The sequence below is a fragment of the Lepus europaeus genome, chromosome 18, assembly GCF_033115175.1.
Source record: "Lepus europaeus isolate LE1 chromosome 18, mLepTim1.pri, whole genome shotgun sequence".
In the NCBI taxonomy this organism is placed as follows: Eukaryota; Metazoa; Chordata; class Mammalia; order Lagomorpha; family Leporidae; genus Lepus; species Lepus europaeus.
Window position 1 is genome coordinate 36,258,028 of NC_084844.1, and position 26,656 is coordinate 36,284,683.

Below are 26,656 nucleotides of genomic sequence, written 5' to 3' on the forward strand. Positions count from 1 at the left end.
TAAATGGTCATCCACACACGGAAAGATTTAAATAGGGCTAATAAACATACAAAAAGATGTTCCAAGACTTATGTCATTATGAAATCTCAAATTAAAAACAAGATACCATGGGACAGCTATTAGAACAGCCAAATTCTAGAAGACTGAAAACATAAACTGACAAGAATGTGGAACGACAGAATTCTCCTTCATTGGTAGTGGAAATGCAAAAATGGCAGAGCCACTACAAAAGAGTTTGGCAGCTGCTTATAAAATTTAACATATTTTCACCCTACAATGCTAAAATCACTATCCCTGGTAATTACTCAAATGAATGGAAGGCTTAGGTCCTCTTCTGCAACTGCCAAAATTTGCATGCAAACCAGTTGGCCTTCTGCAGGAAAATGGATAAACAACCTGTGGTACATCCAAAAATAAAGCATTATTCAGCATGAAAAAAAAAAAAAAGAGCAACCAACCAAACCATGAGAAGACATAAAAGAAAGTTAAATGCATAGTTCTCAGTGAAAATAGTGGATCTGAAAGACTGTATGAGTCCAGCAACATAACATTCCACAGAAGATAAAACTATGGAGATAGTAAAATATTAGTACTATGTTTCTTAAATGTCAGCAAGAATTTATTTATTTATTCATTATTTTTAAAGAAGGCAGACAGAAATCTCCCATCAGCAACAGCTGGAACTGGCCTAGCCTGAAACCAAGAACCAGAAAAATCACCAGAAGCGGAATCCAAGTACTTAAGTCATTGCCTGCCATCTCCCAGTGTATACATTAGCAAAAGGAGGAATAAAGACTGCAGCTGAGACCTGAACCCAAACTTTCTGATATGGGATGAGGATGTCCCAGGTGGCGTCTAAGCCAGTGTGCCAAACACCTGCTCAAAGCAATTTAGAAATTTAAAACAGGGTAGAAAATGGGCTTCTTATATCAGAGGACCAGGTTTGAGTCCTGGATACTCCATTTCTAGTCCAGCTTTCCACTAGTGTGGAAGGTAGGAAGAAGCAGGTAATAGATTAAGTGCTTTGGTCCATGCCACACACATGGAAGACCCACACTTAGTTTCTGGCTCTGCTTTCAAACTGACACAAACCTAGCTATTTCAGGCATCTGGGGAGTGAGCCAGATAATGGACTCTCTTTCTTTTTCTTTTCTTTTTTTTTTTTTTTTCTCTCTCTCTCCCCCCCTCCCTCCCTCAAATGAAAAAATAAACACTTTAAAACAATTAGGATTTTTTAAAAAGAGCACCTCTAAGGCAACATTCTCCCCTATAAATAGTGTCCTCTGATCAAAAACATTAAAGAAATCTAAGATGAACATAATTCGTTCCAATGTTATATTTTACCTAAATCACAGGCTCAGTAAAATTCTGTAAAAACCTAAAATATCAGAAGCAGTTAGCCTTTGATGATAAAGACGAGGTGTTATGAAAGAGATACACAAGCAAACTGAGAAGTAATTAGAGCAGAAAACATTAGGGAAGCCCTAAATCTCATAGTTTAGCCATTTAAAATGTCAATAAGCCTGTTTCCTCTTCTTTGCAATATACTGGTGATGAGCGTTAGCAAATGTCAGTTGGCCTACTTTTCGGGTTTGCTAGTGTTTTGGCTGAATAGACTGGATACATGTGTGTGCACATGTGTGTGTGTCTGTATTTTATAGGATTTACTAGTTTAACCATAGTCATTAAAATTTTACATCAAAATAAATTACAGCAAATGTTTCTGGAGAAGGTCATCATAAGTTCTGACTTTATATAGCAGAAGAAATCAAATAGTTTTTAAATATGAAATATACCACACTTAGGTTTCTGAGGAAGATAAAATAAGTGGATAAAGCTTACGGGAAATACTAAAATTTAACACTAAAAAGGGAACTCTGAATAACAAGCAAACAAGAAAGTGCAAATCACAAAACACTCTCAACTTGCTCTGCTCATGCTTGTCTCAAGAGAAATAACTTTAGCTATTTATATCAATTAAAAAACAGCAACAATTAGTTTTTGTTGGCATGAATGGCTGTTTACAAAAGTACAAGCATCGGAAGACTTGCCATTGATAGTTAAAATTAAGAATGCTTAGAACTTATAAAAAAGATTTTAATATTTTGAAATATGAAACTGTGAATCCTTACACAGAACTAAAAATATGACCTTTCAAGCAATAATACTGAAATAATCTGGAAAAAAAAAAAAAAAACTAGTTGCTGTCCAGTGTTTGGAGAATAACAGCCAGAAATGTGACCCTAGATGCTTCAGGAAACTGTATCTCCAGTCAGCCCTTCTGTCATGAAAATAACATGTGTTTATAAGACGTTTTTCTAGTGGCGTAGTGGGTAAAGCCACCACCTGCGATGCCAGAATCCCATATGGGCTCCAGTTTGTATACTGGCTGCTCCACTTCTGATCCAGCTTCCTGCAAATGGCCTGGGAAAGCAGCGGCGGATGGCTCAAGAGTTTGGGCCCCTGCCACTTATCTGGGTGACCTAGATGAAGCTCCTGACTACTGGCTTCAGCCTGGGTCAGCCCTAGCTGTTGCAGCCACCTAGGGAATGAACCAGTAGATGGAAGATCTCTCTCTCTCTCCCCCCTCTCTCTCTCTCTCTGTCTCTCCCTCTCCCTCTGTAACTGTGACTTTCAAATAAATAAGTATATCTTAAAACAACAACAAAAAAAGGAATTTGTTCTAAAACTTTCTTATGTAAAAATAAATCAGATGCTCAGGTCACAAAATACCAAATGATAAACACAATATTAAATCTGCAGTTCTAAGAAAGCAACCCAAAAGAATTATTTCTCAATGAGCAGTAAAATAGCACATAAACAAGACTAATGAAATTCCTAATTGTTGCACGCTCTATTAGTGCCAAAAACATCACTATCCATTTGGTCACTGATCAATGATGAACTGAAGTTTATAAAAAATTAGAATTTTTTTTTTTGACAGGCAGAGTGGACAGTGACAGAGAAAAAGACAGAGAGAAAGGTCTTCCTTTGCCGTTGGTTCACCCTTCAATGGCTGCTGTGGCCGGCGCACTGCGCTGATCCGAAGGCAGGAGCCAGGTGCTTCTCCTGGTCTCCCATGCGGGTGCAGGGCCAAGCACTTGGGCCATCCTCCACTGCCCTCCCGGGCCACAGCAGAGAGCTGGACTGGAAGAGGAGCAACTGGGACAGAATCTGGCGCCCCGACCGGGACTAGAACCTGGGGTGCCAGCGCCGCAGGCGGAGAATCAGCCTATTGAGCCGCAGCACCGGCCAAAAAATTAGAATTCTACAGGCAGGCATTTGGTGCAATGGTTAACACGCCACTTGAGGAGTGAATGCTGTGGTGCAATGGGATAAGCCACTACTTGGGATACCTACTTCCCATTCTGGACTGCTGGTCTGAGTCCTGGCTACTGCGTACTTCCAATCCAGCTTCCTGCTAATGCGCATAAGGAGGCAAGAAATGGAGACCCAAATACTTGGATTCTAGCCACTTATGTGAGACACCTGGATGGAGTTCCAGGCTGAAACAATTGGTCAATATATGCCCTATGCTACTAATGTAATTATAAGCACATGATCAATATCTAAAGAAGAAAGGAAAGAGGTAGTCAGGTTTATATCTGATAACATACAATCACATCAATTTTCATTTTCTTCATTTCAATACTGCTTGTATCCTTTTCTTAAAAAAAAAAAAAGATTTATTTATTTGAAAGTCAGAGTCACACATAAAGAGAAGGAGAGGCAGAAAGAGAGAGAGGTCTTCCATCCGCTGGTTCACTCCCCAATTGGCTGCAATGGCCGGAGCTGAGGCAATCCGAAGCCAAGAGCCAGGAGCTTCTTCCGGGTCTCCCTCACGGATGCAGGGGCCCAAGGACTTGGGCCATGTTCTACTGCTTTCCCAGGCCATAGCAGAGAGCTGGATTGGAAGAGGAGCAGCCAGGACCCAAACCTGCGACCATATGGGATGCCGGCACTGCAGACAGCGGCGTTACCCGCTACACCACAGCACCAGCCCCCGTTTGTATTCTTACAAAAAATACTTTCAACAGTTGTAAATATAAAGTCTTTACTTTAAAAAATTAAAAATATCAAAGCAAGTGAAAGTCTCCTCTTATCCATTCCTAAGAAATAATCTTCATAAGCATACAGTCTACAACTACATAAAATTGTTGACTTGTGGGGCCAGAATTATGGTGCAGTGAGTTAAGCCGCTACTTTTATTGCTGACAACCCATTCTAGGGTACTATTTAGAATTCTGCCTGCTCTGCTTCCAAAGCAGCCCCTGCTAATGAGTCTGGGAAAGCAGCAGATGACAGCCTCAATACTTGGAACCCTGCCACCTACATGGGAGACCCAGATGGAGTTCCTGGCTCCTAACTTTAGCCTGGTCCAGCGTGGGCCAATGTGGCCATTTGAGAAGGGAAGATCTCTCTCTGTCATTCTGGCTTTCAAATAAATGTTTATATTTTAAAAACTTTATTAAAATATACATATTGACATTTTATTACAGAAATGAAATATTAAAAACTAAAATGACTACTTACAAAAACGAGTAAGCATCTACTTCCAATTAAGTTCTAGAAGGACAGACTTTAAAGACGGTAACAGTTTTTTGTTTTTTGGTTTTTTTTTTTGACAGGCAGAGTGGACAGTGAGAGAGAGACAGAGAGAAAGGTCTTCCTTTTGCCGTTGGTTCACCCTCCAATGGCCGCCGCGGTAGGCGCGCTGCGGCCGGCGCACCGTGCCGATCCGATGGCAGGAGCCAGGTGCTTCTCCTGGTCTCCCATGGGGTGCAGGGCCCAAAGACTTGGGCCATCCTCCACTGCACTCCCTGGCCACAGCAGAGAGCTGGCCTGGAAGAGGGGCAACCGGGACAGGATCGGTGCCCCGACCGGGACTAGAACCCGGTGTGCCGGCGCCGCAAGGCGGAGGATTAGCCTAGTGAGCCGCGGCGCCGGCCAGTTTTTTTTTTTTTAACATTTATTTTTGGCCAGCACCACAGCACACTTGGCTAATCCTCCACCTGTGGCAACAGCACCCCGGGTTCTAGTCCCAGTTGGGGCGCCAGATTCTGTCCCGGTTGCTCCTCTTCCAGTCCAGCTCTCTGCTGTGGCCCAGGAAGGCAGTGGAGGATGGCCCAAGTGCTTGGGCCCTGAACCTGCATGGGAGACCAGGAGGAAGTGCCTGACTCCTGGCTTCAGATCGGCGCAGCACGCCGGCCGCAGTGCACCAACTGTAGCGGCCATTTGAGGGGTGAACCAACGGAAGGAAGACCTTTCTCTCTGTCTGTCTCTCTCACTGTCTAACTCTGCCTGTAAAAAAAAAAAAAAAAAAAAAAAAAAAAAAAAAAAAAAAAGATTTATTTTTATTTATTTGAAAGACAGTTACAGAGAGATGTAGACATAGAGAGGTCTTCCATCTGATGGTTTACTCCCCAGATGGCCGCAACGACCCGAGCTGCGCCTATCCGAAGCCAGGAGCCAGGAGCCTCTTTCAGGTCTCCCACATGGGAGCAGGGACCCTAAGACTTAGGCCATCTTCTACTGCTTTCCCAGGCCATAGCAGAGAGCTGGATCAGAAGTGGAGCCACCAGTACTCGAACTCAGGCTTCCCATACTGAAGTGCCTCAGACTGAAACCCAGCTCCGGCTCCCAATACCAGCAGCAGCTGAAGACTCAAGTAGCTGGTTCTCTGCTACCCTTTTGGGAGTCCTCCTGGACTGAGTTCCTGAACTCACAGCTTGAACTGGGCCAACCACAGCTGTTGTAGGCATTTGAGAATGAACCACCAAATGGGTACACTTTATTTCCATTCCTTTCCTTTCTTTTGTTTTTGGTTTTTTTCTCTCTCCCTTTCAAATAAAAATAATTTTAATATATATAAGTAAATAAATAAATGGTCCTTAGTTTTCATTTTTGGTTAAATGATAAATTTTCCACAGGAAAAATTTCATAAAGGAAGCTCACTTTTCTTCCAATTCATAACTTTCAATAGATTATTCCATGAAGCAACATTCAACAAATTCTTACTAAATGCTTGTAATAAGCACTCTGTAAAGCACTAAAGATATGAAACACAACTAATCTGACAAGCAAGAGTCAAGTCCATGGAAGCACATAAGACAATAGTAGATAAACAGCAGGAAGGGTTAGAAGGACATGTCTATCAGAAGAAACAGCAAATATAAAGGCCTGAAATGCAGACCATGGATCATTTGAGAAAATGGAAGAAATTCAGTCTAAAAACAAAGGAATGATGTTGGGGCAACTAGTGGGGCAGAAAAGAAAAGAATAGCAGAAGATGATGCTGGGAAAATACAGTGAAGGGATCAGCTCACTAAAGACCAGATGAGCCCTGTATGCAACAGCTCTGCTAAATTCACTTATTAATTTTAACAGTCTTCAAATCAGGGCTGGCAATGTGAAGTAGAGGGTTAAGCTGTTGTCTGCAGTGCCGGCATGCCATTTAGATGCCAGTTCTAGTCTCAGTTACTCCACCTGCAATTCAGCTCCAGCTCCCAGCTCCTGACTTCAGACTGGCCCAGCTCTGGTCATTGTGGCCATTTGGGGAGTGAACCAGCGGATGGAAGACCTCTCTCTTTGTCTCTGCCTCTCTCCATAACTCTTCCTTTCATATAAATAAGTAAATCTTAAAAAAAAAAAGGAGCCTGCAAATTTCATTGCATTTTATAAAGGCATAGACTATCAAAGAAAAAACAAAAACATACCCTTTCTTTCTAATCTTTACACCTTTTGTTTATTTTCTTGCCTTATTGTAAAGGCTAGGAACCACAATAAATAAAAGTGGTGACAAAGGCCAAATGGAAGGATGAGTGGGCAGGACAGAGTTAGCTACAGAGCTGAGATCTGCATGTGCCAGGAAAGTGAACAGCAAGGAAAGATAGCCTAATGGCTGCAGCATACTCTTGCCTTCTTACCTTTGCTCTGCCATTTAATTTGATCCAATTTAATCACAAACTCCCCAAAATTGCTCTGAACAGAATGGTTCTACATTTTAGTAAACATCATTCTCACCAATTCAGAGAATGTATAGAATTAACTGCTGTCAGAAGTCTTATAAGTAAGATTTTCCACTTAAGGAAAATACCCCCTTTTTTAAAAGATTTTAAAGTATCAAAACAAAATTGTTATGATTATTTTTTAGTGCACATGCAAAAAACATTCAGATGAATATAGGAAAGTTAACGAAAAGATTCAACCTTTAGAAAGTTCCAAGTCTTGGGGTCAACACTGTGGAGTAGTATGTTAAGCCTCCATCTGCAGTGCCAGCATCCTATATGGACGCCAATTCAAGTCCCACTTGCTTCACTTCCAAGCCAGCTCCCTGCTAACGGCCTGGGAAGGGAGTGGAAGATGGCCCAAGCATTGGGCCCCTGCACCCATGAGGGAGACCTGGAGGAAACTCCTGGCTCTTGGCTTCAGATCAGCCCAGCTCCAGCCACTGAGGCCATCTGGAAAGTCAATCAATGGATGGAAGACCTCCTTCTCTGTCTCTCTCTCTCTCTGTAACTCTGACTCTCAAATCAATAGATAAATCTTAAAAAAAAAGAAAGAAAGAAAGAAAGAAAGAAAGAAAGAAAGAAAGAAAGAAAGAAAGAAAGAAAGAAAAAAAAGAAAGCTCCAAGCCTTAAAGATCCAGGAGTTATTTAGCCTTCCAAATAGCAGATATAAACAGTTATTTGAATTTTACTAAACATACAATATATATTTAACATTAAAAGATATTTGCTATTAGAACAGAATGGCGGCCGGCGCCGTGGCTTAACAGGCTAATCCTCTGCCTTGCGGCGCCGGCACACTGGGTTCTAGTCCCGGTTGGGGCGCTGGACTCTATCCCGGTTGCCCCTCTTCCAGGCCAGCTCTCTGCTATGGCCTGGGAAGGCAGTGGAGGATGGCCCAAGTGTTCGGGACCTGTACCCGCAAGGGAGACCAGGAGAAGCACCTGGCTCCTGGCTTCGGATCAGCGAGATGCGCCAGCCGCAGCGGCCATTGGAGGGTGAACCAACAGCAAAAAGGAAGACCTTTCTCTCTGTCTCTCTCTCTCACTATCCACTCTGCCTGGCAAGGGAAAAGTCCGAAATGTCACTGTGACACAGCTGGGGGTGCAGACAGCAGAGGCACCACAGCAGCGATAACAGTGAAAACTAAGCTCTGGGAGCCAGCAGATACAACTGAGAAGCAGGGCAAAGGCATGAGAACAGGAGAGACTTAAGGAATCCTCACAGAAGAAAGCTAAGCCAGAAACCTAACAAAGGCAGCACAGTCAGCAAAGAAGGGATCTGGGAAGAATGATGCCATGAAAACCCAGAGAAGAGGGCTTCAAGAAAGAGACAGCAAAAGCAGAGGCTAAACTGAGATCAAAGGGGATGAAGATAAATCAAAACCACAGCAGAAAGTGAATAGCCATATTGAATTGGTTAAGATTACCTATTTCCATCTCAACTGACAGAACTTAGAGTTTATCTTGGTAGGGAGAGGGGAGGAAGGGGAATGGACACTTAGAGGAAAACAGACTTCAGTTATCATTCTTCTTGTCTGTAGTCCAAGACCAACAAAAGAGAAACGTTCTGAATGATTTGTTTTTTCTTAAGGGCTACACTCACCACACTGTGGGGCAGGCAAAATTCTTGCTGCTCGAACTGGGCCATGCCTAACAGAGAAGAGCTCCTGTGCTTCTCCACTGATCTGTGTGACAGAAGACAGAAAAAAGTCAGCAAATGAAAATGTAGGTCAAGACAAAGAACTATGAAAGAAGACCTTTTAGATTTTATCATAATTTTTCAAAAATACATATGTAACATACATATACTCATTTATGGCTAGTCATTCATGTTAAGTACATTTATATCTTACATTATCACATGTACTCTCAGAAAGTTATGAGAATACCTACTTGATATGAACAGAGATGTCTGCTCTGGAAGTCTATCATTATTCTTCAACTGCTAGAAATTTGTACAGTTCTTAAAAGACTGCCTTGTACTTAAGAGTAAAGCAATTATTCCAAAGAGCCGAATTTAAATATTGTAGCAACTTTGACCTGTTACCCATGGCAGTTATGGTTCTGCAACTATCGATTAACCTTGAATAATCATTTAACTTCTATAAACCTAGATTCTTTTGCAATTATAAAATGAGAAGACAAAACTGCTAGAAAGAACCATAGTACACTTTTATAATTTCAGTATTCTGGGAATAAAAGTTATATGTTAGCATCTTTAAATGTGATTTATATTAGAGAAATCATCACTGATCATATAATTTGCCCATCCACTTTAGTCATAGGGGTTTTCTATTAATGCAAAGGGTATGCTAATACATGGAAGTGTGAAAACAACTACTTTGCAACTGCTGCTTGAAGTACTAAGCAAATTAAATTAGAATTAGACATGAATGGCTTCTAGGCTTACTCCAAGTGGTCATACATTTCTGAGTACACTTTCATAATTGTCAAACATTTGATGATATGTAACAAAGAAATCAGGTAGCATTATAAAACCAGTTCTAAATAACCAAGAACTTAAAACAGACGAATGCAGTCAACACAAGAATTCAAAAGGAAACTTTGTGATGGTATTTTCTTATTAGACCTGACAGTTTAAAATATCAAAAATCGACACAGTATGAAATAAAAGGCTTTTAAATGTTCCAATATAAAGCTGTACATCTGCAGAACTGCCTTCTGGGGAAACTTTTTTTTTTTTTTTAAGATTTCCAGCTGATTTACCTGAATTTTAAAACTTTAAATGAAGAATGTTTGTTATGAATATTCACTTCGCTTATGATAATTGTAACGAAGTTACTGTCCATAGCAGCCCATTCTCTGGAAGCACTCGAGATGCACATGATGTAAGCACTGCTGGGACCAAACGTGCTACAACAGCACCACCTACCACCGATGACACACAAACGCTATAAACTCCGTAAAGCAAACTGCAGGAACTCAGCAGCTCTACAAATTCCTTTGGGAGTTTTACTTTTCAAAATGAAAGCCAGAGGCATAATCTACCACAGTACAGAAGTCCACTTTTAACTATTAAAGAACAGAATTTACAATTTAGAAGAGCTTTAGAAGATTCAACTACCCACTCAGAGCAATAATCATGCATTCTCTAAAATCTACAATCTCTTTCATCTTAAGCATACATATGATAAAAGGTATAACCCTACAGATACATCATTGTCTACTTCTAGCTACTTCACTTTAAATATAAAGATTGAATGCCAGGTCATTTACTTGAAAATTATTTGTTGGACAACACATAAATAATAGTCTTCTATAATACACAGTACATTTCTACTAGTACAAAATGAAAAATGATTTATGAAATTATACTGTATAACTACATTGAAATTATAATTTAGAGTAATGAAAAACATTTATCACTTATAAAGTTTACACCTACAACAAATTACAGTATCCTAACACAAAATCTACTGCTCTATGCTATTACTTCCATATGCCATTTAGCATTTGGTTCTTTCAAATAAAAGCTTAATGTTAAAAAAAAAAAGTATAAGCATACTTAACTGAGCCTCTGCACTCAATCATACTGAACAATAAAGAATTTAACAAAGCTATCTTGGCATACCCAAAAGATGATAAAAGTTTATCACTGTATTTAATACATAAGAGCTTTCACAAAATATTTCAGAATTGAACATACTAAGTTTTTCAGCAAAAAAGCTTTCAAAACAAATCTAAATACCCTATTCTATGCTTCTATTCTAAATCCTTCCTTACATGCATGTCAACAAGTAAGAAAAACAATTAGGACTGATTCTAAGATGCATGCTATGGTTCAACACATCTAAATTAAGGTCCTAGAACCTTTGTTTACCTATAACACATTTTAAGACAGAAGAAGTAACACTGTCAAAATTACAGGTATTGTGAATATACTGAAATCACAATTGTATGAAATATTAAAATAAGGACCATAATTCTAATCTATCCTGTGTATGTCACAAATGTCGAACTTTACAGAGGAGATAACTGTCCAAAGAGGACATGCTAATTCTGAATTAGAATTCCATTTCAGAAGAGGCCTAGTGCTAACAAAGTGTGCAGAGAAAGGATATGTATGTATATTTTAAAGGGCCACACAGATAGTGGACATATCGTCACAGACTGCATTTCAGATGCCACGTAGAATTGCCTCTAATCATTTCACACAATATATGCTCAGGTAATTTTGCTTTCAAATGTGAGTGTCAAAGCTGAATTTCTAAAAGGCTTTTGACAAAATCTGATTTTTAGGTTTATGAAAAAGAGATTGTTGAGGGCCGGCACCGTGGCTCAATAGGCTAATCCTCCGCCTGTGGCGCCGGCACCCAGGGTGCAGTGGAGGATGGCCCAAGTGCTTGGGCCCTGCACCCACATGGGAGACCAGGAGAAGCACCTGGCTCTTGCCTTCGGATTAGCGCGGTGCGCTGGCCACAGCGCGCCGGCTGCGGCGGCCACTGGAGGGTGAACCAACGGCAAAGGAAGACCTTTCTCCCTGTCTCTCTCTCACTGTCCACTCTGTCTGTCAAAAAAAAAAAAAAGAGAGAGAGAGAGATTGTTGAAAATGGCAAAAAATGTCAGAGTTCAGGATTTTACAGATCCTGAAAGTAATTATCCTATAAGCTCACTTTTACATTAATAATAACAATAAATACAAGATTAAAATTACAAGGAAGGAGTGTAGAACGCAGTGTTCCAGCTCCCTGGCAACTGCTGTAACTTGGGGAGAGGAGCAAGCAGGGTGGAAACCTCTCCAAGAGCTCCTCATGGTCTCTGCCTTTGTTCTTACTGGCATTTTAATTTCTGATGACAGACTTTTGTTGTTTGGGGCATAAACCGGATGTACCAGTTTGGAGGCACAATAAGGAGAACAAAGAATGATTTGTTCACACTGTAGGAAAAAAATCTTTTCCAACCATAGAAAATAGCTTTCGCATGGTGAAAATATGCAAATTACATACCAAACCAAAAAAGGGGTTGGGGGAAGAACAAAGTTTAGAATCTCACAACTCAATCTAGGGCTGAAGGAAATTACAACAGCCAATACAACAACACACACTCAGGAGGCTCAGAAAGTTCTGGGAGAGCTCTGTAAGCGCTTTTCTAGCCCTCACCACCAAGACTGTTCCTAAAATCCTTCTAAAGTCTCACAGGCTATTAGATGACTAAAGAGAAAATTTAATCAAATACCAAAGACAATTAAAACACTCCAAGTGTCACAGAATGAGTTTCAATTTTCATACACTTCTGTTAACAGAACAGACATCAAAGACAGAACATTGCATACACTCAGGTCTTGCCACATCCCTTCCCAGTCATAATCCCAAATCTAGAGCAACCATAACCACAATTCCAACTTCTACTGCTATACATGGGATCACACAGTATATACTCTTGGGAATGGTGCCTTTCTATGCTCATGAAATTAAATCATTTATTGTATATAATTATGTAATTCTAATTTTTTCCTGTTTCTATATAGATTTCCATCATATGAAAATACTACAACTTGCTTAATCTTATAGCCTATGGCCCAATGAATTGCTTCTAATATTTAGCTCTTAGGATGATAAGAAAAAATGTAAAAGATTTTGTAATGAGAAAAACACTACAGGCCAGCACCGTGGCTCAACAGGCTAATCCTCCGCCTTGCGGCGCCAGCACACCGGGTTCTAGTCCCGGTTGGGGCGCTGGATTCTATCCCGGTTGCCCCTCTTCCAGGCCAGCTCTCTGCTATGGCCCAGGAAGACAGTGGAGGATGACCCAAGTCCTTGGGCCCTGCACCCCATGGGAGACCAGGAGAAGCACCTGGCTCCTGGCTTCGGATCAGCACTATGTGCCGGCCGCAGCGGCCATTGGAGGGTGAACCAACGGCAAAAAGGAAGACCTTTCTCTCTGTCTCTCTCACTATCCACTCTGCCTGTCAAAAACAAACAAAAAAAAAAAAAAACACTAGTCTCTTATCAATCAGATCCCATGGGATCACCTCTTTTTCTTTGAACTACTTTACAATCCTCTGAGTTGTAGAAAAGTTATGGCAATGTAAATAATTCTCAAGTACAAAAATGCAAATCAATTTTGCATGGTAGATACAAAACTGACTTCCATCCAACAAAAAAAAAATTATTCCAAGCAGTGCATTTTAGTACCAATTGGATATTAACCAAGTTTGTACCTATTAACAAATTCATTCTATCATTCCTAATTCTTTTTATCTGTTCTTCACCTTCTCCTTTGAATCAGCTGTAACAACCTCTAAAGTTCTTTTTTTTTTTTTTTAAGATTTATTTATTTATTGGAAAGTCAGAGTTACAGAGAGAGAGGAGAGGCGAGGCAGAGGTCTTCCATCCGATGGTTCATTCCCTAAATGGCCACAACGGTCCAAGCTGTGCCGATCTGAACACAGGAGCCAGAAGCTTCCTCCGGGTCTCCCACACAGGTGCAGGGGCCCAAGCACTTGCGCCATCTTCTACTGCTCTCCCGGGCCATAGCAGAGAGCTGGATTGGAAGTGGAGCAGCCAGGTCTCGAACCGGCGCCCATACGGGATGCTGGCACTTCAGGCCAGGGCGTTCTTCATTAAAAACTTATTAAACAGGGGCTGACACTGTGGCACAGAAGGTTAAGCCACCATCTGCAGCATGGACATCCCATATGGGATCCAGGTGGAGTCATAGCTGCTCCACTTCTGACCCAGCTTCCTGCTAATGGCCTGCGAAAGTAGTAGAGGTTGGCCCAAGTGTCTGGGCCCCTGCACCCATATGGGACACCAGAAGAAGCTCATGGCTCTTGGCTTCAGCCTGGCCTAGCCCTGGGGCAACTGCAGCCATTTGGGAAGTAAACCAGAAGATTAGAGATCTCTCTCTCCTTCTCTTTCTCCCTCTCTGTAGTTCTGGCTTTCAAATAAATAAATCTTTTTTTATTTAAAAAAAAGTTATTAAATAGAATTCAGAACATCTGTACATTTCATAATTGCACAAGAATCAATTTATCTTTTCTAAAATATCAGCATAAAGAATACTACCGGCCGGCGCCACGGCTCACTAAGCTAACCCTCCACCTGTGGCGCCAGCACACAGGGTTTTAGTCCCGGTCAGGGCGCCAGATTCTGTCCCGGTTGCCCCTCTTCCATCCAGCTCTCTGCTGTGGCCCAGGAGTGCAGTGGAGGATGGCCCAAGTGCTTGGGCCCTGCACCCCATGGGAGACCAGGAGAAGCACCTGGCTCCTGGCTAGAACCCGGCACCCACATGGGACACTGGTGCCACAGGCGGAGGATTAACCAAGTGAGCCATAGTGCTGGCCCCCATAACATTTTTTTAAAACAGAAATTACTGATTTAACTATTATACATTATGAATGAAATGTATAAATCAATACACCATGAATACGTTATACTGCCTCAGACTATATATATAAACAGTCTTTAGATCACCATGAGAAAAGAAGTTTTAGGAGTGTTATCCTAAAATCTCTTGATTTCCAGAGGTTAGGATGATACAAAACAGGAGTGAAATACACACACCCATTTCAGCAGCTCTGGAAAAAGACAGAGCTTTTTGTTAACCTAATAAAGTTCATCTCAATTCCAAATATCAATTTAAATGAGTAATAATTCCCCCAAATTAAGGTAGAATGGCATGGTTATGGTAACACAATGTACCTTGAAGTACAAAGAAAAAAAACTGATTTGTAAAAATTAAGATGCCCACTTACTGGACCATAAAACACCTTAACAAATTTGAAAGAACAGAAATTAAATCATGAAATGTCTGTACTCAAACCACAATGAAATTAAACTAGAAATTAATGACAGCTAGAAAATAATAAAACACTTGGAGAGTAAATAATATAATTTCAAATAACACAAGTCAAAAAAAGCTCCAGAAAAACTTAAAAAAAATATTTTGAATTAAGTGAAAATTAAAACATAACTTACCAAATCTGAGGAATGGAGTATAGGAAAATCTATAACACTGAATGCATGCATATGAAAAGATCTAAAATCAACAATCTAAGGATCCACCTTGTGAAACTAGAAGTGAAGCATATTTAATCCAAAGTAAGCAGAATAACTATAAATTAGAGCAGAAATCAATGGAATTAAAAACAGGAAATCAATACAGAAAAATCAATGAAGCCAAAAGCTGTTGTTTTGAAAGGGTCAATAAAATCATTAAGACTCTACACAGGATAACCAATAAAGAAAAAGAAGACATAAATGACTACTATCAGAAATGACAGAGAGCAGAACACTACAGAAACATGGACACTGAAAGAATAACAAAAGAACTAGATGCCCACAAATGTAAGAACTTATGTGAAAGGAGACATTTCCCTGAAAAACACAATCTGCCAAAACTCACACACGAAGAAACAGACAATCTTAACAGGCCTGCAGCCATTAAAGAAATTAAGTCAATCATTAATAACCTTCCTAAGCAGAAGCAGCAAGCCCAGATGAGTTCAATGAAAAATTCTACCAAATACTTAAGGAAGGAATAACACCAACATCTACAATTTCTTCCACAAGACAGAAGCAAATACTTCCTAACTCATTACCCTAGCACCAAAACCACAAAATAATTACAAGAAAACTACAGATCAATATGTCTCATGAACATAGATGCAAAAATACTCAACAAAATATTAGTAAATAAAATCCAAGAATATATACTAAGAATTATACACTACAGCCAAAAGGGATTTTATACTACATTTGCAAAGATCATTCACCACTCAAAAAAAAAAAATCTGTGATGAGTTATCCATCACAGAACTATTACATTGCTCCTACTAAGAGATGTACAAAAAGCGACAAAATCCAACACCCATTGATTCAACAAAAAAAGACACTGAGTAAACTAGAAAGAGAGGGGAATTTCTTCAACTTAGTTAAATGATCTACAGAAACTACAGGCCAGCGCCGTGGCTTAACAGGCTAATCCTCTGCCTTGCGGTGCCAGCACCCCGGGTTCTAGTCCCGGTTGGGGCGCTGGATTCTATCCCGGTTGCCCCTCTTCCAGGCCAGCTCTCTGCTATGGCCCGGGAGTGCAGTGGAGGATGGCCCAAGTCCCTGGGCCCTGCACCCGCTTGAGAGACCAGGAGAAGCACCTGGCTCCTGGCTTCGGATCAGCAAGATGCGCCAGCCGCAGCGGCCATTGGAGGGTGAACCAACGGCAAAAAGGAAGACCTTCCTCTCTGTCTCTCTCTCTCACTATCCACTCTGCCTGTCAAAAAAAAAAAAAAAAAAAAAAAAAAAAAAAAAAACCCACTACAGCTAACACCATAATTAATGGTGAGAAAAATCAAAACTTCCCTGCTAAGATCAGAAAGGAGGCAAGGATGCCCTCTACCATTCCTTTTTAACACTGTCTTAGTTGATGCACTAAGAGAAGAAAAAGAAACACAGATTTAGCATCCCCAGCTCAAAAATTCAAAATCTGAAATTTTTTGAAAACCAATATGATATCATAAGTATGATGTGTCAACACAGACAATCTTTGTTTCACGTACTAAATCATTTATAAGGAGTGCTTGAAACATAAATGAATTTTGTGTTTACATTTGGGTCCCATGCATAACTCATCATTATACACACACAAATATTTCAAAATCTGAAATCTGAAACATGTCTTGTACCAAACATTTGAGATAAAGTACACTTAAGTTGCAAACAGCATACAGACAGGATAAAAAGAAACTCTTCATAGATGACATGGAAATCTCTGTGTAAAATCCAAAAGAACCAACCAAAAAAGTCTTCAACTATAAGCAGTTATAAAAAGGTTGGAGGATTCAAGATTAATGCGAAAGTTATTGTTTTTCCATAGATTAACAGTGGAAAAGTAGAATTTGAAATTAAAATTACCACTTACATAAGCAACCAAAAGAAAAATCCTTAGATATAAATTTAATAAAACATGTTAAACATGTATAAATGGAAAATTACAAAACTGGTCAAAGGTATAAAGAAGGATTAAATGGCAACATATTTGCTGTTCATGGACAGGAAGACTCAATACTGACAAGGTGTCAGTTATTCCCAACTTCATCTGTAGACTGAGCACAATCCCAAGCAAAATCCCACCAAGTTATTTTATCAATACCAGCACTGTAGCATAGTAGGCAATGCCTCTGCTGTGGTGCTGGCATCCCATATGTGCACTGGTTCAAATCCTGGATGCTCCTCTTCTGATCCAGCTCTCTGCTAATGGCCTGGAAAAGCAGAAGATGGCCCAAGTGCTTGGGTCCTTGCACCTGCATGGGAGACCCAGAAGAAATTCCTGGCTTTGGACCAACCCTGCTCCAGCCATTGCAGCCATTTGGGAAGTGAACCAACGGATGGAAGACCTTTCTCTCTGTCTCTCCCTCTCTCTCTCTTTGTAACTCTCTCTCAAATAAATAAATGAAAATCTGGGGCTGGCACTATGGTGTAGCAGGTTAAGCCACTGCCTACAGTGCTAGCATCCCATATGGGCACTGGTTAGATTCCCAGCTGTTCCACTTCCAATTCAGCTCTCTGCTAATGGTTTAGGAAAGCACTGTAAGATGGCCCCAGTCCTGGGCCCCTATACTCGTGTGGCAGTCAGACGAAGCTCCTGGCTCCTGGCTCCTGCCTGACCCCATTCTGGCCACTGCAGCCATTTGGGGAGTGGATGGAAGATCTCTCTCTGTATGCTCCTCTCCCCTCTCTCTCTATAAATCTGCCTTTCAAAGGAACAAAATAAACCTTTAAAATAAATAAATAAAAATCTTTACAAAAATACAATGATCCTAAAGTTTATTTGGAGAGACAAAAGACTCAGCGTAGCTAACTGAATATTGAAGATTACTACTAAACAATGACACTGTCCAACATCAAAACTTACTTTAAACTATAGTAATCAGCACAATGCATTATGGGTAAAAGAATGTCCAAACAGATCAACAGAACAAAACAGAGCCATAACTGATCTTTGACAAAAGAGCAACGGCAACGCATTGGAGCAAAGATGGTATTTTCAACAAATGGTGCTGAAAGAATAGACATCCACAGGCAGTAATAAAATCAGTGTAGACAAAGACCTTCCATCCTCACAAACACACACAAAAAAAGAGAAAAAAAAAAAGGAATCCGAAACCAGGAGCCAGGAGTTTCTTCTGGGTCTCCCATGCAGGTGCAGGGGCCCAAGGACTTGGACCATCTTCTACTGCTTTCCCAGGCCATAGCAGAGAGCTGGATTGGAAGAGGAGGAGCCAGGACTAGAACTGGCGCCCATATGGGATGCCAGTGCTTCAGGCCAGGGCTTTAACCCGCTGAGCCACAGCACCAGCCCCAAAGTACCCAATTTAAATACACAAATATAGTTCTCAGTCTCACTCATCTGTATTGAACATGAAGACACAACTGAAGTTCCTTACAATCAATTCATTAGTTTTAAACTTAAAAGTTAAAAAAAAATTAAAAGTTAACATTAATTAAAATGAAATGTTTTTATTAGGAGGAAAAAGTAATCTAAGGGGACCGGTGCTGTGGCACAGCGGGTTAACGCCCTGGCCTAAAGCATGGGCATCCCATATGGGTGCCGGTTCTAGTTCTGGCTGTTCCTCTTCCAATCCAGCTCTCTGCTATGGCCTGGGAAAGCAGTAGAAGATGGCCCAAGTCCTTGGGCCCCTGCACCCTCCCATGAGGAAGAAGCTCCTGGCTTCAGATTGGCGCAGCTCCGGCCATTGCGGCCAACTGGGGAGTGAACCAGCGGATGCAAGACCTCTCTCTCTCTCTACTTCTCCTCTCTGTGTAACTCTGACTTTCAAATAAATAAATAAATCTTTAAAAAAAAAAAAAAGTAATCTAAGGTCTGCAGTTAACATGTCAATACTGACTGGTTTCTTCTAACAAAATATCACTCTAGGCTGGCACCGTGGCTCAATAGGCTAATCCTCCACCTGCAGCGCCAGCACCCCGAGTTCTAGTCCCGGTTGGGGCGCCGGATTCTGACCCAGTTGCTCCTCTTCCAGTCCAGGTCTCTGCTGTGGTCTGGGAGTGCAGTGGAGGATGGCCCAGGTCCTTGGGCCCTGCATCTGCATGGGAGACCAGGAGGAAGCACCTGGCTCCTGGCTTTGGATCAGCGCAGCACGCTGGCCACAACGTGCTGGCCGTAGCGGCCACTTGGGGGATAAACCAATGGAAAAGGAAGACCTTTCTCTCTGTCTCTCTCTCTCACTGTCCACTCTGTATGTCAAAAAAAAAAGTATCACTCTAGGGGCCAGTGCTGTGGCACAGTGAGTTAAAGCCCTGGCCTCTCTCTCTGGTTCTACCTCTCTCTGTAACTCTTTCAAATAAATAAAATAAAGCTTTAAAAAATAAGTATCACTCTAAGACATGCTATTCATAGGAAAACATGGAGTGGAAGGGGGCTGAGGGTATAAATAGGAACTGTCAGTACTTTCACCTCAATTTTTCTGTATAATTGAAATTACTCCACAAAAGGTATAAATATATAAATGTGGAAAATGTAACATTCCACAAATGAATGTTAATCTTTTTCATAAAAGGAAGGAAGGAAGGAAGAAGGAAAAAAATTAAGGATGAAGTATAAAAATAAAGAGAGATCAGGGAAAGAAAGGAGAGGTAAGGTCTTTTTTTTTTTTTTTTTTTTTTTTTTTTTTTTTTTGACAGGCAGAGCAGACAGTGAGAAAGACAGAGAGAAAGGTCTTCCTTTGCCGTTGGTTCACCCTCCAATGGCTGCCGCAGCCGGCACACTGTGGCCAGTGCATCGTGCTGATCTGAAGCCAGGAGCCAGGTGCTTCTCCTGGTCTCCCATGCAGGTGCAGGGCCCAAGCACTTGGGCCATCCTCCACTGCACTCCCGGGCCACAGCAGAGAGCTGGACTGGAAGAGGGACAACTGGGACAGAATTCGGCGCCCCGACCGGGACTAGAACCCAGTGTGCAGGCGCCGCAGGCAGAGGATTAGGCTATTGAGCAGCAGCGCCGGCCGAGAGGTAAGGTCTTATACTAAGGAATTCAGTTCCTAAAGCAATAAAAGGACCTCACCTAGTTTAATTAAAGTATACTACAGTAGGAGCTAGCACTGTGGCGTAGCAGGTAAAGCTGCTGCCAGCAGTGCTGGCATCCCTTATGAATGCCAATTCAAGACCCGGATGCTCCACTTCTGATGCAGCTCTCTGCTATGTCCTGGGAAAGCAGCAGAAGATGGCCCAAGTCCTTGGGCCCCTGCACCTTCGAGGGAGACCTGGAAGAAGCTCCTGGCTCCTGGCTTCGGATTGGCTCAGCTCCAGCTGTTGCAGCCATTTGAGGAGTGAACCAGCGGATGGAAGACCGCCCCCCACCCTGCACCTGCTTCTTTTTAACTCTGCCTTTCAAATAAATAAATAAATCTTAAAAAAGAAAAACAATAAAAAATATACTAGAGTAGTGGCAGATGTCTGGTTAAAATGCCTGTACCCATGTAGGAGTGTCTGCATGGATACCTGCTCTGCTCCTGACTCCAGCATCCAGCTAATGCAGACCTGGGAGGTGTGGTGATGACTCTAATGAATGGGTTACTGTCAATTACATGGAAGATCTGGGTTCAGGTCCTGGCTCCCAACTCAAACCCAACAAAAGAAGGCCCTTGCAGGCATTTGGGTATGACCAACATATGAAGAGAAGTGCGCTCTCTCTCTCTCTGTCTGACTCTCAATTACATAAAACAAAGGAATTACATAAAAAAATATATACATATAAGTATATTGTTATAAATTTGTTAATCATTCCATAAGTACTAAACATCTATAACTGAACTGAAATTTCTTAAGAAGATGGTTTCATTATAGTTTTATAATTTAAAAAGTAACCATAGTAAAAATTTATTTTTTAATTAGGGAGAAAACATAAAAACATAAATAAATAAGGAAATTTCTTGAAACAACAAAAATACATCACCAGCTACACACGTAGCTGCTTTACCAGGCCATAGCACAGAGCTGGGTTAGAAGTGGAGCAGTCAGGACACTAACCAGTACCCATATGGGATGCCAGCACCACAGGTGGAGGCCCAGCCCACCATGCCACAGCGCAGGCCCTACTCTGAAGTAAATATTATGATGTTGAAATATTTGCAGAACTGAAAACTTAGGACTTAAGGGGTTACTTCCAGCTTTTGTCTAACAAGTCACTCCTAGAATCTTAACTGCTGTGTAACACTTCTGCCTCAACAATATCAAAAACTTGATAGTGAACAGTTTGAGAAAACTATTCCTAATAGAAAAGAACAGACCTTTTGAAAGATTTCTACATTTAGAGGGAAGAGGGGAAACAAGTGTTTTGTTTTATTTTTGCCTGCCTGACCACAAATGATTCAGTTAATGTCAGAGTGTCAGTATCTCTGTAACCTATTCTGTATACCGTCAAGAAAAAAAAAAATCAACCACAAAAACCACCTAAAATGCATATTTGTAAGGACTAACAACTTATAGAACAGATTATTTGCTAACCACATAAAGGAGACTGCAATCCAGTCAGTATTTTGGTCTTGACACTAAATTCAAAATACAAAACTTGAGGCAAGAAGGAAGTGAATTTCAAAAACAATATGAAAACCACAGAACATAAATAATGAATGGAACTTGTAATCATATTTTCATACTTCCAAATTTTTTGCACACACAGAACGGAGTATTTTAAGGCAACTTTAACCTTTTCCCTTCAGCCTGATTTTCTAAAGGAAGATCAAAGAAAAGTAGTTTGAACTCACACATTCCTTCAGTTATGCAACACTGATTTAGACATTACACTTCAAAACCCCAGCCATTACTTCAGCACCCACCAATCCAAATATCATTCCAGTCCTTTGAAGCCGCCCTAATGGTATCTTCCATTTGCAACTAACACTTCTGTAGTCAAAAGATCTTCCTCTGGGTGGATGTTAATGTAAAACCACTCAGGCTACACTGACACAAATGCCTAGAGGCAGACTGGAAGGTGTTCAGAAGTCAAGGTAACACCATTATTGAGAGTGTCAGCCTAGTAGCTGTCATAAACACTTCACAAACACTCACCCATATAAACGGGATTCCTTTTAATTCATTATTTTATTACATCCAGAACAACATGAATCTAAAAAATTCACTGGCCAAAAGAAGACACGTAAAAGAGCCTCTATTTATTCAAATTTTAGTCCATGCAAATCTCACTTGTGGTCAGAATGATTACCTTACAGGGAGCAGGGAGGAAGGAAGAGTGACTGAAGAACGTTTTAGGTAAAAACAGTTTTCTTCACGGTGGTGGTTGTGCTCTTTTGTGTGCACACACATACATGCACACATACATAAATGCACATGTATACAAGTAAACACTCACCAAACCTCAGACATCAGATTTGCTCATTTTATAGAATGTGTATCTTTATCTTTGAAACAAATTTCACGTGACTACAAAATACGTGATTTCAACTTTGCTGGCATTTTGGAAAAAGCAAAACTACAGACAGCGTTAATAGATCTGTGGTGACCAGGGTTTAGGAGAACATAGGATTTATAGGACAGTGAAACTATATTCTACATGGTACTACAATGGTGGATGCATATCACTGTATTACTGGTCAAAAATCCACAAGATGAAGAACATCAAAAGTGATTCCCATGTAAATTATGAATACATAATAACTGTGATGTGTCAATGATGATGACAATGTATGTTCACTGATTTTAACATCTGTACCACTCTGGAGCAGGATACCGACAGTGGGAAAAGTTATGGAGTAAGGTACGTAGAACTCTGAACTCTGAACTCTACTGTTTATCTGTGAACCAAAAGTGCTTTAATTTTTTTTTAAATATTTATTTATTGGATCCGGCACTGCGGTGTAGTGCATCCCATTTGAGTGCCAGTTGGAGTCCCAGCTGATCCATTTCTGGTCCAGCTCCCTGCCTGGGAAAGCAATGGAAGATGGTCCAAGTGCTTGGGCCCCTACACCCACAAGGGAGACCTGAAAGAAGCTCCTGGCTTCGGATCAGCTCAGATTTGGCCGTTGCCATTTGGGGAGTGAACCAGCAGAAGGAAGATATCTCTTTTTCTCTGTCACACTGACTTTCAAATAAAATAAATCGCTTATTTTAAAGAAAGCATCTATTAAAGAACTTAAATGTGGTTAAATATGAGCCTTAAATTTTTTATCTGCAAAGTAAGACTAATACTAATCTATAACAGTGAGATAATAAGTAATATAAAGGTACTTCAAATAATTCATATTAAATTAGAATTAAAAGATATACTTAGCTTGATGAGAAAAAGAATCTTGAGATCCAGACATAACTTTTGCTTAACTTTCTGTTTTTGCAGATTTTACATGAAATCACTGAAGACCCTTTGAATATGCAATGTACGGTGCAATATATGTAAATAATAAATAACGTATGTTTAACTCCGAGTATGCAAATTGCAGCCTCGTTACTCACATTAACACTGAGAAGTTTTACCTAGAAATTATAGCACAGTGCTGAACTCCCCCAGGCATCCATCCCCTCATTCCTAGTGCCTCCTAGGGCAGTTTAGCTCTCTTGTAACAGTGACTACACAGACCAGGGTTTCAGGTCAGTACTATACATGCTTTGGACAGGGTGATTTGCTGCTTTGGAGATTTAGCTACATCTCTAGTTTCTACACAAAGATATCAGTAACAACTCCTGATCATGACGATTAAAAACAGTCCAATGTCCCCTAGCGAACAAAAATCACTCCCAGGTGGGAACGAACGATGAAGAATACAGAAGTTTAAGGACCTTTCCCACGAGTAGAATGTGATTTCCTCAAAGCAGAGCTTACATTTGAATCTTCTAACATTTGACAGAGACCTTAATTTTCAGAGTTATGACTAAATGTGAAAACTGTGGTGTTAATAAAAATAGAGATGTTAGGAGAAATGGCTATTTTGCAAATGAAATGAATTGACAGCATGAGCAGAGACTGTAAAGTTCACTTTCGGTTCTTCTCCAAATGAACTTCTAGGACACTTAGATGAAAACACAGAGCAAAAGACATGGCTTGAGTTAAAAAGACACACATGCACAGGGCTTAATTCAGCTTTTCCATGAACTTCTTGAAGCCTCTCAAACAACAATTCAGTTTGTGTGCTTAAGATTTGTGCACCTTACCATATACACTCGATAAAATTTACAACAAAAGAAACTTTCAGGCTCATAAATTAGCTTATGTCCAAAGAATATCTTTATTTTTAAATAAAAAGAAAAAAACAAAAAGATCAACAAGACTCTAACTTACAATATTAAATAGCAATCTCTCATAATATCTACTGCCTCTGTCAAATCAACAAGTTACACAACACAATGCCACAATTAGAATACAAGGAAAAATTAGATTTCAGATTAAGACTTCTCTGAAGTAACCATCAAGAAAGATACTACAGGAATAAATATTTTCATTTACTACTATAGGTGGACTGCAGAAGTTATCTCAGCATTACAGTTTACATCTGCTTTTATTCATTCCAAGATATCCAATCCTTTCAATGCAGACAGCTAACTACAGAGCCATATATTACCTCTCCTTCCAGTAAGAACAGAACAGGCCAAATATATAAGGCCCTATTCTCAACAAAGCAATTTTTTTTGATTGAGCTGCCTGTTCAAACGTTCTCTCCTTACCAATGTACTGAGATCGCTAACTTTTTATGACTCCCAAGTGAAACCCATAAAAATTGTTTCCTGGCTAAAAATCTTAACATGGCAAGGTCTGTTGGCACCCAACTTCTAATAAATAATAGACTAATTGCTATTTACCTCAAATATGCCCTTGCATGCTGCTCTAAAGCTTTTAGTATATAAAAACTACACTAAAAGCTTCAGGGCAAATGTTTCCTTTCAAGGAACAACTGCACTGTTCTTAGCTCAATGTGCTAGCGACACCTAGTGTAAAATCTCTGAAGTATACACAAAGTGTCAAAAAACTCCAATCGCTATCGAATACATTTCCAAGCTTCCTAAAATATTAAACATTTCAAAATAATATTAGAAAACTAAGTAGCCATTTTTAAAGATAGCAAAAAATACATAAAAACAGAAGATAACTACATCTCTTGGGTTTTCTTACTTCCAGAAAACTGTAAAACAAGACAGACAATGTGGCTTCTGCTTCATATTATGTTGTAACACAATGTAAGGTGAAGACTAACAATCATGCTATCTTACACAACCGGCCACACAGGTCTCCAGATAAAGATCCTGGAAGCACCTTTGACTTTCCCCTCTCTCCTAAATGCCCTATCACATGTTAAAGTTTTTTATGATCCTTTCACAACAATCAGCTTAGGCTCTCAACAGCTAACATCTTCTATTCATGGCACTGGTGCCACAAACTCAAATCTTTTTAAAAACCAGCTTTGAGAATATACTTGTTACTAAAAAGATTTTCTATGAGATCCCATTATCTAACAGTTGCAGCCCAACTCCTCATCCTGCATTTCAAACCTCTTCCCTGAAAATTCTATACCCTACTCCCCTGTGTGCAAACAGCATTGTCACTACTCAAATGAATGTTAATAGTCACAACAGAGTTATTTGTATTAAAAAATATGATTGCCTAATGTCTAAATCATTCTGTCACAGACAATTCATCCTCTAACCGGATGCCCTGGTAGGAGCGCCTTTCAAACCATCTTTTATAAAGGACCAAGTGCTCTGTTCTAACGTTTTTTTAATATCCAATCTCATGGAAACAGACACTTCTGTAAACCACAGACCCATGTCCGGATGACATGCTGTGGCAGATAACTACAGGTTAGTTATCTACCCTCATGTTCTCTGTACTTAACCTTGTTGCAACCAGTAACAGTTCACTATCATGAGTTTAAAACCAAACTCACTATCTTTCTGCACACATCTGCTCCTCACAGATCCTTAGTTTTAAAAGCAACAGTACTATGTACCTCTTTCTAAATTCTCAAATGGCTTCCAAAGCTCTTTTTTTTTTTTAATGAGGGGAAAAAAGTTCACAGATAAGTGAGCAACGGCTCTACAAATAGCTAGAACACACATGAAAAATGCTCAACAATGTTCACCTTCAAGGAAACAGTAATGTCAATTAAATCATCCAGATATTCTCCCACCAGAATGTCTGAAATTAAAAAGATGGACAACATCACATGTTGGCAATGATGCAGAACAATTCACACATTGTTGGGGAGATGTAAAATGGTACAACTACTTAAAGGGAAAAGGTACCCAAAAAGGGGTGGTGGGTGCAGCATGGTACAGTGGGTTAGGCTACCACTGCCTGTGATGCCAGCATCCCATATGGGCACAAATTTGTGTCCCAGCTGCTCCACTTCTGATCCAGCTCCCTGCTAGTGGCCAGGGAGGAGCAGTGGAGGATGGCCCAAGTGCCTGGGCCCCTGCCACCCATGTGGGAGACACAGAGGAAGCTCCTGGCTCCCAGCTCCAGCCTAGCATAGCCCTGGCATCTGTGGCCATCTGGGGAGTGAACCAGTGAATGGAAGATCTCTCTCTCTCTCAAATAAATAGATAAATCTTGGGGGGGCGGGGAAGGAACCAGATTCCTAGGGGCTGGCATTGTGGCACAGCAGGTTAAGCCCCTACCTGCCGTGCCAGCATCCCATTTGGGCACCTGATTGAGTCCCAGCTGACC

At 40.5% G+C, this 26,656-nt stretch overlaps 1 protein-coding gene across 6 annotated transcripts in view; it reads right to left on the bottom strand.

Moving 5' to 3' along the window:
* The window catches only part of BCAS3 (BCAS3 microtubule associated cell migration factor), a 602,204-nt gene that overhangs the window by 531,276 nt on the left and 44,272 nt on the right, over positions 1-26,656 (bottom strand). For all 6 annotated transcript variants that reach the window (XM_062215515.1, XM_062215514.1, XM_062215517.1 and 3 more), the window contains exon 6: positions 8,613-8,694. In XM_062215515.1, the coding sequence (XP_062071499.1) occupies positions 8,613-8,694 (82 nt within the window). The remainder of the gene's footprint in view (positions 1-8,612; positions 8,695-26,656) is intronic.